This window comes from Dermacentor variabilis, chromosome 6 (genome assembly GCF_050947875.1).
Source record: "Dermacentor variabilis isolate Ectoservices chromosome 6, ASM5094787v1, whole genome shotgun sequence".
NCBI classification, from domain to species: domain Eukaryota; kingdom Metazoa; phylum Arthropoda; class Arachnida; order Ixodida; family Ixodidae; genus Dermacentor; species Dermacentor variabilis.
Window position 1 is genome coordinate 73,207,569 of NC_134573.1, and position 15,003 is coordinate 73,222,571.

A 15,003-nucleotide genomic window follows, 5' to 3' on the forward strand; every position below is an offset into this window, starting at 1 on the left:
GCAATGTTATTCGTTCTTCAAGCAAACTAAAGAGACCTCTTATGAATGAGGGGAACACTTGATTGGTTTGTTCAGAAAACCCTGTGGGTGACTGCACGATGCTTGCGTCGGCGGTTACGCAAATTTGACGTCAGTAGATTAGAATAAATACATCTTGGAATAGTTTTACGTTATACGGCCCAAGGTGACAGCAAAAATTTGTGGCACGCCTTGCCCTCGCTTTCCAATAAAGGCTAGGATGCATAATTTTAATAAGGCCGCCTTGAAAGTAAATAAATATACGAACAGATTAAAAATTGTCCTCAGTAATTAACATGCAGAGGTTTAGTAGCGACTTCGTTGGAATAAACAATATCTGGTCATATACGAAGGAAAGTAGTGGTGTATAATTAAGAGTGATGACATCGAGCAGACGAGGGGCTCACTAGCCCTACGCGCACTGCTAATGTGACTCTTGTCACCTGAAATAAGCGCCCTTCGTTAGGGTGATTTTTTTTTACTTTACCCACCTTGTCGATGTTGACTAGTGTTGTCGATGTTTTAGAAGGTGACAATACAATAGCTTCATTTTCAAGAAAGTATTCTTTAAATGCAACTGCCAAAAGAGTTTACGCAATCTGCATATGAGCCCGGCATGTGCTTCATTCTTTTGAACACGGCAGTACACTGTAAAAAAATTATTTTTGTCTATTAGCTTTCTTTTTCTTTTCATTTGCTGCTGTTCTTCTAATGTTATTCTCCTCTGTATAATTAAAGCTTGATATCGTTGTCACCGCAGAACTCCCTGCGGTGCTGAGGAACCACCACACCACAAGTGTCTTCAAATTGATCGATGCATACTTGTGGCACGGAGTCAACTATGTTTCTCCGGACCCAGAGCGCACATTCTGCAAAAGAGAGGAGCCAGTGAAAAGCACACATTTACAAAATGTTAAAAGATTAGCAGGTTCAAAATGAGTGCGACTGAACAGAAAAGGCGCGCAAGGTCAATATAGCAATTAGTCAGCTTACAAAGATTTAAAACACAGAAGATAAGCACATTTGGTTCCGTTCGCAACCAAGCTGCGTACAACAATATTGAACAGGCTTAGACTCGGAAAGTTCGACTTCCCGCAATTATGTTTTAGGTTAACTATCATATTCCCAGTTATGAATTAAATCAGCAGAGAATCAATAGGAATAACAGAGTGGTGCTCACGTCTAAGGAGTTATCTCTTGTTCGCCGTGTCGATACGCTAAACCACTCACAGTGGTCGACAGCAATCTTCTGTTGAAATTGACGAGAATTGTGCGCTTTTGCGCGCCAAACTCGCTGTCTGATTAAGACGCATACCCTAATGTGTGACCCGGAATTATTTTGACCACCTGGCGTTGAATAAGGCGTAACTGTACATGAATACGCGTGAGTTTATGCATTTTGCTCTCAACAAAATGTGGCCACCCGTGATCTCGAGTTCATCAACGTGCACCAGCAACCAAGGTACCATGGCGGCTGCAATCTGCCGCACGTACACGGCTTCCGAGCATTGTTTATTCCATGGACAGGTTAGTAACTTATAATTATTGGCAGGAAGCGACTGTGCTAAGAATATCACTGCTCAGGAACTGCTAACATATTCATAAAGTCTTCGCCAGATGCAGTTTTTGAGATTACTTCGTTCCGAGTACTTCATTTTTACCCAAAATTTACAATTTCCATATACTCCTAAATAATCATTCTAGAAAACATATTGCCGTTGCATGCGGAATGTGCCGCCATAAACGGATCGAACCTCTTCATCACAGGTTTGTTGCAGTTCATGACAGCGGTATTTATTCATACACGAATGTCAGATCAAACCCTGGTAAGTAATTATGAAGAGGCAAGATTTCGTTTCTCTTGCATAAAATTTTTTTCAACATGCGTGTCCTCTTGGAGTCAGTCCTCCATGTATACTCTTTCAAGCGCGGAGCTGATGCGCTGGTTCCTCAGGCCCACAATTTCCACTGTTCCATCGAAGTGAGGACAAGTGCTATGAATGTATCGTCTCCTTAAAGTTTTGTTTTTATTTACTTGCCGACTTACCGTTTTGTAGCACTTACTTCCAGAACGTATTTCTTTTTTATTTTGGATTCCTGTTTGTTGAATGCTTGCGTGAAAAAGCTTCAGTATACTATTAGCATTGTATTGCCAGAAACTTGTGTTGTGCGTAGATGGACTGCCGTGTTTGGACCAGAGGACATTATATTAGTTGTTGCATCAAAGCTGAGAGCATTATAAGTAGGGCAAACGGATGTTTCCTTGTAATAAACATGACCTCACACTTGCAAAAGAAAACAACGCGCGACCTGCTTTCTTTTTTTTCGAAATGTCACTACTTACGATGACCAAGAAGTTCAAAATCAAGAATGACACAGGTGTCATAATCTGTGTAGTACAGCTTTCCTTCCCTCGGTGTTCCATCTGAAATATTGGACAAAATTCATGTAGTGCATTGCAAAGTTGACTACGTGGTGGTCCCACCCACCTTTCTTTTACTGCAAAACATCATCTCATTTGTCTCGCTCTCTTTTTACTAAAATACATAACCTTTGTGACGTTTTCCAAAACAATATCTCAATCCACCATGCCATCCTTGAATGAATAATAAAGAAAAGCATCATGTACTGCCATCTCTTCATGAGGGAGTCTTGAATTTCTGAATTTGAAATTTTATGACACAAAGGTCGCACTATAAACAATATATATTTCATGTGTGTTGACGACATATACTTTGATGACATTTGAACTGGAGCGGACGTCGTCGAAGACTTGTACAGGCTGCGGTCAGAAGCCACCGAGATATTTGCAAGGGTCTGTATAAAGCTACACAAGTGGCATCGAACGACCCCCGCATTCTTGGAATACAATCTACGCAGCCGCTGGAATCCCCTCTCGGACAACTGTCTGGAGTATTCGAAGTCCTGGGATTGGTATGGCATTCTGACACCAACGTACTGTCGTTTGGTCTGGGAAACGCTATGCAGTTTGTTCAAAAAAGAAGCGATACCAAGCGGTTCATGCTACAGACGACCTCTCACCTATACGACCTTCTCGGCATCCTGCCCACTTTCCCAATAAAGATAATCTGTTTTGAAAAGATTTGGAAGAAAGGTATTGACTGGGAAGAACAGCTGCCACTGGATGGGAGCAGCAGAATGGAAACAGCACACGAATACAAGAATTGGTGCAATGAACTTCCACAGCTGCGTGAGTTCTACCGACAGGGTGCAAACGGACATGGAGAGAAATACGCACTGCATTATTTCGCTGATGCCAATAAGTCCGCCGACGGCGCCGTTTGCTACATTTACACAGCAGAATATACGACCGACAAATGCTAAATGATAGCCTTGTGCAAGACCGGGGTGGAGCCAATAAAGGAGACCAGCCTTGCCATACTTGAACTCCTAGCCTGTGTCCTCTGAGCACGAATGTACGAGTACGTGCGCCAAGAGCAAGCCGAGTGCAGTTTTGAACTGACTCAATGTTTGCACTGTAATGGATTACCGGTGATTCCAATAGATGGAAAGACTTAATTCGCTAAGAGGAAAGCAAGGTTCTGGAAATCAGAACCCTGCTGTTTCTTCCTTTTTTGACAAGAGGAGTTTCGGCCCGTGAATCAACAAGCTCAGGCCTCATACGCTTCAATGTGAAGGGAATGAATGACCACTACACCGTAGACCGAACTCGACCGCTCTTCCACAGAATTTCATGGAGGAACGTCCTTGTCGGGCACCATCCTAACGAATGTTCATGCCAAGTGAACGACCAATTATGAACTTTCACAAAAACAGCTCCCTGGCGCGACTACACCGTGCCACAGCTTAGATGCTGCTATTTGCGTCGAAACTAAAGCGGTAACGCATGTGCGGGGGAGTCCTGAATGCTGAAGAAATACAAGCCAGTGAACTATACTCGATAAAAAAGGTATAAAGCTCAGTTTTTCTCAAGAAATTGACCCTGTCAGTAAAGAAGCTCGGCATATGAAGGATTCTACACTTCGGTATGTCACCTGCTTCCTCGACAATGGCGTTCGTCGACTGGCAGTACGCGCACAATTAAGCAAGAAATCTTATAATGAAAACAACCAATCGTCCTACCAAACGACCTCTACTACCGCGAGCTCCCTCGTCGCGCAGCACTACCGACAACTTCTTCATTAAGGAGTTTGGGATACACTTGTACAAATAAGGAAAATATTCGGGATGTTACGAGGACGGCAGCTAGTAAAGAAAGTCATCAGACGATCCACTGTGTGCCAGCCTTGCAGCGTCGGACCTTTCTCCGCAGTAACTGCGCCATTACCAATTGAAAGGCTGACCGATTCGGTAGCTTTTCAAGTAGCAGGACTAGATTTAGCCGGTCCCCTCTAAATTAAACATCTCCATGACTACGCCAAAGTATATATTTTTCAGTTCAAATGCGCCGTAATTCAAACTTTTCACCCAGAACAAATCGAAGACACGATCGCCACAAGCCTCCTCAACGCTTTCCGACGTTTTGTATCGCGGCACGGATTTCCTTCTGTTATATATTTAGACAACGCCTTAACATCCAAGAAGAGCAAGAGAGAGATTTCGGGACTGTAGCAATCATTTAGAAACGAAGAAGTTTTTAAGTACATTGCTAACCACTACATAAAATGGAAATTTATCACTGATCATGCAGCGTGGTGGGGTGGTTTTTACCAGAGATCTATCAGGTCTTCTAAGTTGACATTGAAGAAGTGTATCAGAAAGAGATCTCTTACTGAGAAACAGCTACGAACGACTTTAACAGAAGCAGAAGCTGTGACCGATTCCTGGCCAAATCACCTACGTATATAGGGACTGAGATCCGGAACCTTTCTCCCCATCTCACTTTCTCATCTGAAGGCGAATATCTGCACTCCCCGCCCTATCAATCGATGAGATCACAATGAGATATTCGCCATCTACTACCCATGTGGAAAAAACGGAAAAACGCCAAGTTTCTGGGAGTGTTGGTCCAAAGAATGCCCTCTGTAGTTAAGAAAAGTGCCCAGCCCCAAGTCAGCTACCTCTTTCGGTAGAATTAACAGAGGTGGCCTCGTCTTTCTACAAGAGTTCATCAAGCTCCGGCAAGTATCGAACATTGTTCGAATACAGGAGTTCGATAGAGAAAGAGATGGAAAGGCAAGATCCTGTACCTTGAAACTACAGGGTGGATCTACCATTACACAAACCGTTCAACACCTTGTACTCACTAGAATCAAACTTTTTGTGAACTTCTGGGCGCGGGGCAGCTTGTTCAAACAAGAACAACGAAGAAGGAGACGAAGTGCTCTCTTGCTTCAGATCAAGCGCCACAGCAGCTGCGCACGCAGTCGGGCTGCGGTTTAAGCCTAATAAACACATTTTTCTGCCCATCAGGAGGCTTGATTTTCTACACGGTCCCCTTTTTGTTTTCATTACCTATCTTTCAAGTTCTTTTCGTCATACTATCTAAAACGAAATGTCAGGATTCGGTCAAGATTTTTGGACCTGCTCCGGACGTATGAGCGTGGTTGGGAAGATACACAATCACAGAGTACCTTCGTTTGATTGTTCGTTGCATATAATCTATACCATGGAAACTCGATTTTTTCCACATATTATGCTTAGCCAAAACAATTGCTGTAATTACAGATATCCACTTGTAATAAATTCAAAGAATAACTCGAGCATTTATATTGCACGTAAAGTTGGTTTCAGTGAACGCAGTCGTGCGTCAGAACCATCATTCGTGGACTAGATTGTTGTATCACTTCTGTAGTGCTGGTGTGTCGCAAACTACACCATTTAATATGATTGTAATAAATACTACGCCAGAAAAAAACTCAATTTGAAAATTGAAGAGCTCTTCTCTATAAGGAAAGTTGTATTATAAATACATTGCCTGTTATACACTATTATATTCACTTAATACACTGTTAGATATTAACTGAACATTGTGAATTAACTGAAAAGTGAATTAACTGAACTGAACAATTCAGTTAAATCAACTGTTATATTCAGTTATTAAGCGGTATATTCCTGTGTAGTTCATTTAACAGCAAACGCAGTAAAAGGGGACCTTTTACAATGTAGTTGGACGTGCGTTTGATAGAACAAGGTATCCAATATGCTTTGCTGAGCTATATTCATACGAATTTTCGTTGGCCTGTAATGTAGAACTCACAAAAAAACTATTTCGTACCTTGAGGGTCTGCAAATTCCAATGTTCCCGGTTCTTGACCCACTTTTTGAGGCACTGGAACCTCTACTCTGCAAATATCCATCATAGAACTTGCTACAACGTGCGCCGTCATTCACTGTATGTGTTTGCATGATCAAGGAAGCAGTGGTAAGAAATCTCTGGCAATTTGTTTTCAATTGCAAATGTTTTCTAGCCGATATCGACAATTTATATATCCTACGGCAAAAACGACAGCGAATAAAAACAAAAAAAGAAAGACAGCAGTGTTCTGCAACCTGCTAGAATTACAAGCGAATATGCAGCGAAACTGGTTCTTTCGACAGTTGCAATCAGAATTTAAGCTGACTCAAAATCAAACCAAATAATTGAAAACCTTGCCCGCCACCCGACTGGCCGATTTGAAGCATTGTCCACCAATAACTCTGTTGAGCACTTCTTCAGAAGTGGCTACGAAGGCAGCAACTTTTCCATATATTTTATTTCGCCAGAACAATTGCCGTAGCCTCCCCTCCCTCCCACACTGCACGATCTCTTGGGAAATCGCCTACTGATTACCCATAATGTGCCCCGGATTTTCTACAAGCATATATGAGGTACCAAGTTTAGTTTGCCGTTAACATCGCGGGAAATCTTCTAGGAACATTGTATAACTCACACGAATAGAAACAAAGATGATTCGGTGAATATTTGCAGCATTTCAAGTTACCTAGGAAAGTTAAAATTTGCCCGCCCATTCCACTTCACATGACTCCTATTTGCACCAAATGTAAGCTTGGTGAAACGTAGAGTTTTTACCGGATATTCGGAAGCCTATCCCATAACGACTGTAGGAAACTTTCCTACACTTCTTTAAAGACATTTTGGAACTCCTATCTTCTTTCCGAACGCATTTTAATTTCGTTCGCCAACGTTTCAAACCATTTCCACAGTTTCCGCTGAATTTGATCTCGGTGACGCGTGCAGTTCTGCCAGGGCAATGTGCTAAATATGGCGCTACTCGTAAAACAAGATATTGAAGGTCTTGAGTGCCTACATGTGTATTTTGCCTCAACGGTCGCAATTAACCCACCCTCTTTGAGCTTTCGCACGCATCACCCGCGACCTGGTCTTTACTTTCATAAGACATAGCAAAGGCAGCTTCAGTTCAGCGAGCACTTGGTGCGAGCCTCGTCTAACACATAGATATACGAAAAACCAAGGGTTATTAAATATTGGCAACGCTCATAATTAAGCCACAGAGGTCAAGATCTAGAACCATATTGCACATCAAATATGCGACCCTTCACCCACATTTTTGCGAAACATGTACTTGGTTTGACGCAGGGATTGCTCAAACGTTGAAAACAGACAATACCGGCACACCTTGGAATGTTTGCTGTAAAGTATTTAGCTATACCTGTATTTTATTCACGCGCATTTACCTTCGGCCACATATTCGCAGTAGCATCCACATTTCCCAAGTTTCGTTGCGGTGGCACGTGTTCTTACGCCAGGCGTGCGTTCTAAATTTTGGGCCCTTCTCAAAACTCAAATGTACCGCTGTCGAATGCTTAAGTACATAATTTATTGCTCAGCCCGTGATTAATGAACGCATATTGAAGTTTCTCTGCACACAATCTATAATGTGCCCTTTGTTTTTTCCCTAATGCAGTCTAAGTGTAACCTAGAGTTCCTTGAAATGACCATGGGACCATGAACGTGAAATGACCATGGGTCCTATAACGTAAAATTATTCCAGTATGTTTTTAATCCAATCTCCAGACCTGAACTTTCGTTAGATCACTTTCGTTTGCTTTCAAAACAAATAACGTTGCCTACGTTGAGTGGTTTCTCTTATCTAACTGGCTGACAAGAGGCGAGGAGCACGGTCAAGTGAAGAGGATTTCGATGCGGCTTAACCAACGCAATAAAACTAGATAACCGAATGATGAGATAGGTGCCTGTGTCTGTGATGGGTCCGCTTTCCCTTACTTAGCTTGCGGTGGCTTGTCTAAAATCGTGGAGGCGGGCGACGGACCGCAATAATGACGCTAAAACGGTTCCTCAGCAAAATATAGCTGACAGGGCGATGTCGTATATCTGCAGGAAGGGCTCGCTAACCTTACACGACCACGCAAAAATGTTTGTTATACGCAAAAAAAAAGAACCATGCTTCCCGGAAGGTGCGAGTAACCAGTGGCTAAACAATCGGTGGGCAGTTATCTTCTATTCCTTTCGGAACGGGGCAGTCTACGGCTATTCAGAAAAAAGTCAGATTTATTCGGCATGTTAATCCATCTTTGACGCCATGATTTTTCGCTGTTTCGTGACGTCGCGGGAATGGCAGGTGAAGTGGGTGCAGTCCGAAGACACTTGAGCAACGGCCGAGGGTTAATGGCAAAAAGGCGTCGAATCAGAAATAATAATTTTTGTTTTGTTGGGTACAATTACGAATAATCAGTGCGTGCACGTCATGTCAGATTGGGAGCTGTCGTGGCTTTCGTGACGTCGCCTGACATACAGGCGAAATGGGGGATGGAAAAAAAGTAGTTGACCAATCGCAGAGGGCTCATTGCTGAATTGGAATAGAAAAGTTTCGAATAATTTACGTTGTAACATGAGTATGACACTTCACGCAGGTGAAAGAAAACGTTGAACAACTGGTCTATTACATGCACACTCATTTATTTCTTGTAGTAAATTGCCAAAGGGTTCACCCCGCATTTGTGGTTATGGCAGCGCAGGCGGCTCAATTTTGCGCTCCTAAACTCACTGCCTGCATGGGTTTTATGTACTTCGCGTCCGTATAACACATACCGTCCGGGTTAATGTCGCCATATATGAACTCTGTGCTACAGAGAGTTCAGTAGGAACAATGGAAAACACATCGTAAAATGGCCAAATAACGCTTTCGAGCTCATGCCAAATACTTTATTTTTTGCAAAACATGTATTTGATCCACATGCATTTACTTTCGCGCACAATTTTAACATAGCATTCCCACGGTGTTCGATAATTGTGACGTTAGCGGCATTTAAACGTACGCCAGGGCCATGGGTAAATTTTTGCATGACTTGTAGGACATACTCATAGCACTATGGGGCACGCGCCTGCATAATTTATATCAAACATCACGAGCCAATCCACCTACTTTGAGTTCTTACTACGCATCACTCATCACATGGTCGTTATTTACACAAATATAAACAAGATATCCTGTATAGTTCCCGAATGAAATAGGATAAACAAACTATCAATCCAATATGAAGCAGTGCCGTATGATAACTGGGAAGATACAATGGGTAAATTTATTATTTGGAACGCTTCCTACTGGGGCAGAAATACCGCAGCTTACCGCAAGTTGCCCCAGGTTGTGAACATCCTTTCTGCCTGCGGCAGAAAGGATCTTCCAGATCTGCCGCCAATGTTTATGATTGGCGGCGCAGGCTAACATTTTCAAGGTTACGTGCAGTAGTAAAACATAAAAACCCAAGAAAGTGAATCGGTAAACGGCGCCGCGGTAGCTCAATTGGTTAGAGCGTCGCACGCTTAATGCGAAGACGTAGGATCGTTCCTAACCTGCGGCAAGTTGTTTTTTCATCCATTTTCATTGCTATTAATTTATAATTTCTTTATTCTAATTAGTAAGTACAAGTAATTTCCCCTATGTTGCCTTTGGTGTGTTTGTTTGTTGGCTCATAATTATATAGTTAATAACACCGGGCCCCGCGCTTAACCACTTTCTTTCGTTACTAAACATTTCAGGGAGACCAATGTGTTTGAGTAATTATTTTGAATTGCATACATACTTCAAAATTTCGATGCACGTTTTCCATAGAGTGGCCCTCAATTTTTTGCATTTATGAAATCTGTGTATCTCTTGGTCCTTACACGAAACCGAGAAAACATTTTATGCTTTCTTCTGTGACGCCACTAAACGGTCGAAACTAACGGTTTTGGGATGATTATTCAACCATTAGCCGACGAACAAACTTCAAAATTTTTCTTGGTGCATCCTCTGATGTGTCTTTCATTTCCTTAAAGTGTAAGCTTCTTGTATGGCCTAGGTTTGTTAAAAAAATGAAAACTGGCTCAATGTTTTTGAGCGATTCTTGTCGTTATTATGTGCTTCACTGTAACGTTAGCAGTTTCTCCCTGTGATTTGCGCCACCGTCATGCTTGAGTTTCCTTTTATATTCTCTGGTTTTGCCTGCCAATTCCCCGACATCACTATCATGCACGATGTAGTGGATACGACAGATTAATTTTGAGACGTTCTTAGCCTGTACCCAATTTAGGGCACAGGAGCGATCTTGCATTTCTCCTCTATCGAAATGCAACCGCCGCGACAAGGATATGATCCCGCGTAAGCGGAAGTAGCAGCGCAACGTCAAAGCCACTCCGCCATCCCGGCGGGTCATACTTGTGTTCAAGAACGTCATGGATAAGGCACAACACATAATATTGTAGACATTCCACTCTGCGAATGTAGGCTACTAGCGGAGCTGTAAAGAAAGACAAAGCACAGCACTGAGTACAAGGTAACTAGAATACTCTGCGAGCATGCACAATCGCTGCCAATAGCGGCTCAATCTGTCGAGATGTTCAAATTGAAACGCGCCAAGCGCTATGTGCCTTGCGCGCAAGAAGATCGTAAGTGCGTTATATGACTCGTGTGGATGCATGCGTCCTTGGGGTAGAGGTTTCAATACCGTGCTTTTGTGCTAGCGGTCCTGTTATGGAATCCTGCCGGCGGATGATTTTATTACTATTTATATAATATTTATTAAAGAGTACTTTGTTGAAAATGACGAATTTAATAAGCCGAAGAGACGTTCAAAGCCAGAAGGACGACGTTTAAACAAATTTATGTAGTTCGCGTAAATCCCATGCTGGCCAGACCGTACCGATAGCGCTTCCCGTCAAAACTAGCGCCAGAGTTCCCGTTAGTAATTAATATATGAAACTGTGTATTGGCTGGCTCCTTAGCTTTACTCTTGCTACGCCAGGTGCCAGCACATACCCTAGTGGTTTGCTTTGCCTCCTCAGAGAGGGCTAAGGAGCGTCGAGGCACGTACATTGCAATATGTATCGGACGGTACCCATGCACAGCTCCGCTGTAGAACGACAGGACGAAAGAAGCAGTGGTCCGAACGAAAGACAGGCGGCACAAAAGTGCCAGGCACGCGCGCAGGAGAATGGGGACTTGGGGGCTGGCAAGACTTACTGGAACGAGGTGATGCCGGCCCGTGCAGCTTGAGGAGACCACGCCACTGTTCGAGGAGAGTATGAATGTTCAAAAGACGAACATGGCTTAAGGTGCAGCTGTGCTTGGTGCGTGGAGACCATTGGCCAATCGTGTGAGCAGACCCAGGCCTGACGAATGAACTTGGCCATGCCGACCGTTGCTGAGTGTCGCTACAGCAACAGGCGCTGCCGACTTCACCCAGAGAACGCGTTGGTCGACAGCATTGCTCGCGACCACTAAGCTTGGCACGGACGACAGCATCGACATGGGGATCGGCGCTCCGTCCAAGACCGCCTGTTCGGCAATTACAACGCCACCTTGACCATGCGAACGTCCTTGGTCAATGTGTGCTTCGATAATGACGATGACAGCTTCACTTTCTTGGTTGGTAATGGACGTAATTATCTTAACACATAGCGCAACTCTCTGTTATCGCGTTTTCTCTATGTATAGGTGCTCGCTAGGACTACGGTTTATTATGAATCCCCTTGTATTTCACTCGATCCTCTTTATCTATAGCGAGAGTAATGTGTCAATAGATCGTCCTTTTGTACAAACGAATTTGACGGTTATTCGCTGCAAGGCAGCCATTGCGTGCCTAATGCCCTCATACCCTGTATTCACACTCTCTGAGAGCAAAGCAATGGTACCACTAGCAATGCTTCCCAATTACGCGAAGCAACCGTGGTAGATCTGCGGGCAATATATACTTCAGTAAGCATTCAGTCAATAAATAAATATGCGTGATATCTTAAAAAGCAAAACAAAGAAACTACCGCTAAGCATTGCCTCACGCAGACATCTTTCGCGAGCGAATATTCCCTGCAGCCGTTCTCTTCGTCATTCCACTGTGCCGTGCCTCATAAACTCGGTGGTTCACATGACTTCCAACACACTGCCCGCAGGAAGAGAATTCGCATCTAAGGCGTCAGCCTTCTCGCCTTAACTGCTCACCCTCGCATAATTGGTGTCGCGTGTATCGGCCTCTCTTTCGTAGACTACCGCATCTTTAACTAAGCTACAGGGCGCTGTTCTGGGCTCAACGTTCAGCGCCGTAACCTGAGGCTGGACTCTCGTGGCGGGTACTCAGAGAGAGGGAATTCCTCCACAGTGACACTGCATGGTGTGACAGCTATCGCAGTCTTATTTTAGCGGACAAATAGCAAAATAGAACAAATTTTATAGATGTCAACAATGAAATAATATTTATTCCCACAATGTACGCAAGCCATACAGCGCCTAATCTTAAACCGTAGAAATATCAACCTCGCTTTATCAATGTTCTTATATTAAGGCGGTTCTGGAATCAACTTTGGTTACCACAACAAAACCGACAGACGCACACATTTCTTCTAATTAGCTAGTGTTTACGTGCTTGATTCTAAAGACCGATTCACACAGACAGCGTCCGCCTTGTTTCGTCACCGTCATAGCGCCAGGTACCGACCGAAGAAAGCATTTCTTCATTCGTTTCTCGCCAACTACAGAGTGCTGGAGACATCGGCCGATTTTCTCAACCCCGTCGGCGTCCTGTTTCTGAGAAAAAACGGGAGAGGAAATGCTGTCTTCCGATTGACGCCGCTGCCGTCATGGTTACGTGACCGAGCGTATCACGCCTGGGTAAATCGGGCCTACATGTCGACTTTAGGCAGAACACACGCCTTCTCAAGAAATACCAACTTCTCTCACAGCAAATGACCATTTGTCTTCCTCTTCTCCACTGCGACTTCCCACGTGCGGCTTGCCGCATATGCTCATGCTGTAGCATTGGCATGACAAAAATGAACATTTACATTTATGTATAGAATTCTAAGCCTCTGGATAAGTCAAACTTCTGATATACCGATTCAAGCAACCTGAATTTTGTCCATTTTCTCCATTAATAAAGCTTTTCCACTTGCTGGTTTGCTACGTCCTGTGCGAGAGCATTATTACTTTTCTCAAGGGAACAAAGTACACAAATGTTTCATACCTCTGGGAAGTCCCTGGTGCACGAAATATCCAGACAAAAGTTGCTGTCTTTGCGACAGGGTCAAACTCGGTTCTGTTTGCTTCCATGCATTCAAATACAGTATCATTGTTTGAATCCGTGATAGACACAACGTATGGAAAACTTCGGAACACCTGCAATTACAGGATAGGAATTAAACATATTACACTGTTATAGCTAATTATACAAAATTAGTAAATCACAAAAGTCAGTTCCCACTAAAAGTTCGTGAAGCCAAATGTACATTCGCGCCAAGTTAAAAGGCAAAATTGTGCGCTTCAGGTAAGGACTGCGGTGTACAAAAATACGAATGCTACGTCAAGGCCTTGATAAGCATCCGACACCAGCGCCTCAGGCAGCCGCCAGCTGGGAGCAAACAATATAAAAAAGTTGGTTCACTGTGTCATAAAAATAGGCACTGAAACTTAAAAGTAGGCATAGATATGTGTAAATCATATAGAACCGCTCATTAAGCATTGAAGGACACTGCTGTTTGTAACAGACATTTCTTTTTGTGTTTAAGTTCACGATAATCGTGAACACATTGAGCGTACTGCAATGTTGGAAATATGCGCAGAAAATGCCCTTCGGATAAAGCGTTTCATGAATTAGAACACAGAAGTTCATATAGATATCGGTTATGTGATTGCCTTGCATTTGATTCGGTCTGCAGATCCCTATGATGCACCAACAATCATTCTTTGACAGCCGCATTTTAGAAATAGCAATTACATAATTTAACGGAGATGTAAGCAGAAACTTTTAGCGAAAAACGAACTACCATGACTTTGTTTTGTTTTGCCGCGTGAAATGAATACTGATTTCCTAATATTTAACCGCATTGCTGTTGCAACCGACTTGTACAATATTGAGCGGAAACAACGTGTAGTATAAAAAAAAAATGAGAATGATCGTTACCATATCTAAGTCTTTTTCAAAAGTGCGGTTAAAGTTTGTACCATTCAATGTGTTAGAGCATGTTGGGCACGTGCAATGCACTTATTAATTTGATGTTCAGTTTCGTCGCTTTGCGATTTCACGGCTACAGAAATAAACCCTCAGTGTTTCAATGATTCTTCATACATGCAGCATTGTTTTGCTAATATGTCTTTAGAGATTACAACCAGATTCTTTAAGAACTATTGTGAAATGGTTAAGAGTCACGGGAATGGGGAAAGAAAAACTTCATGAAATCGTTTCAATTGATGCAATAGCATTGACTAAAGTTGTACACCCCCGCTCAGTGAAGTTTCGCTAATGCACGTAAAAGCAAACATCATCACAGCACCAACGTGTTGTCGACATACCTTCAATGCATCGGCAGTTTCATGCGAAAGTTTCAGAGGTCCGCCAGGTGGTCCCAGTTTTGCCAGCACCGTCAAGGCACATGAGAGCGAAGCAAAAGCGAGCAGCAATACTCTTCCCATTTAGGCGATCGGGCTGTGGAGATCTTGAAGCGCTTGCTAGTCCCTGCTTATATGTTAATCAGATGACTTTCGTTTAGCTACACGATGATAGCAGTGAAGATAAAGGTAACAATGTGCGCAGAAACAGCGTGAAAGCGTGTTC

General features: G+C 43.1%; 1 protein-coding gene across 1 annotated transcript; it reads right to left on the reverse strand.

Annotated features, from left to right (window-relative positions):
• Positions 1 to 622: 622 nt before the first annotated feature.
• Positions 623 to 15,003, reverse strand: LOC142584214 (uncharacterized). The gene is made up of 5 exons (XM_075694374.1): positions 14,742 to 15,003; positions 13,417 to 13,568; positions 6,218 to 6,285; positions 2,363 to 2,443; positions 623 to 887 (listed from the first exon to the last, which is right to left on the reverse strand). The coding sequence occupies exons 1-5, from the start codon at positions 14,859 to 14,861 to the stop codon at positions 751 to 753; spliced, it is 558 nt and encodes a 185-aa protein (XP_075550489.1). The 5' UTR covers positions 14,862 to 15,003; the 3' UTR covers positions 623 to 750.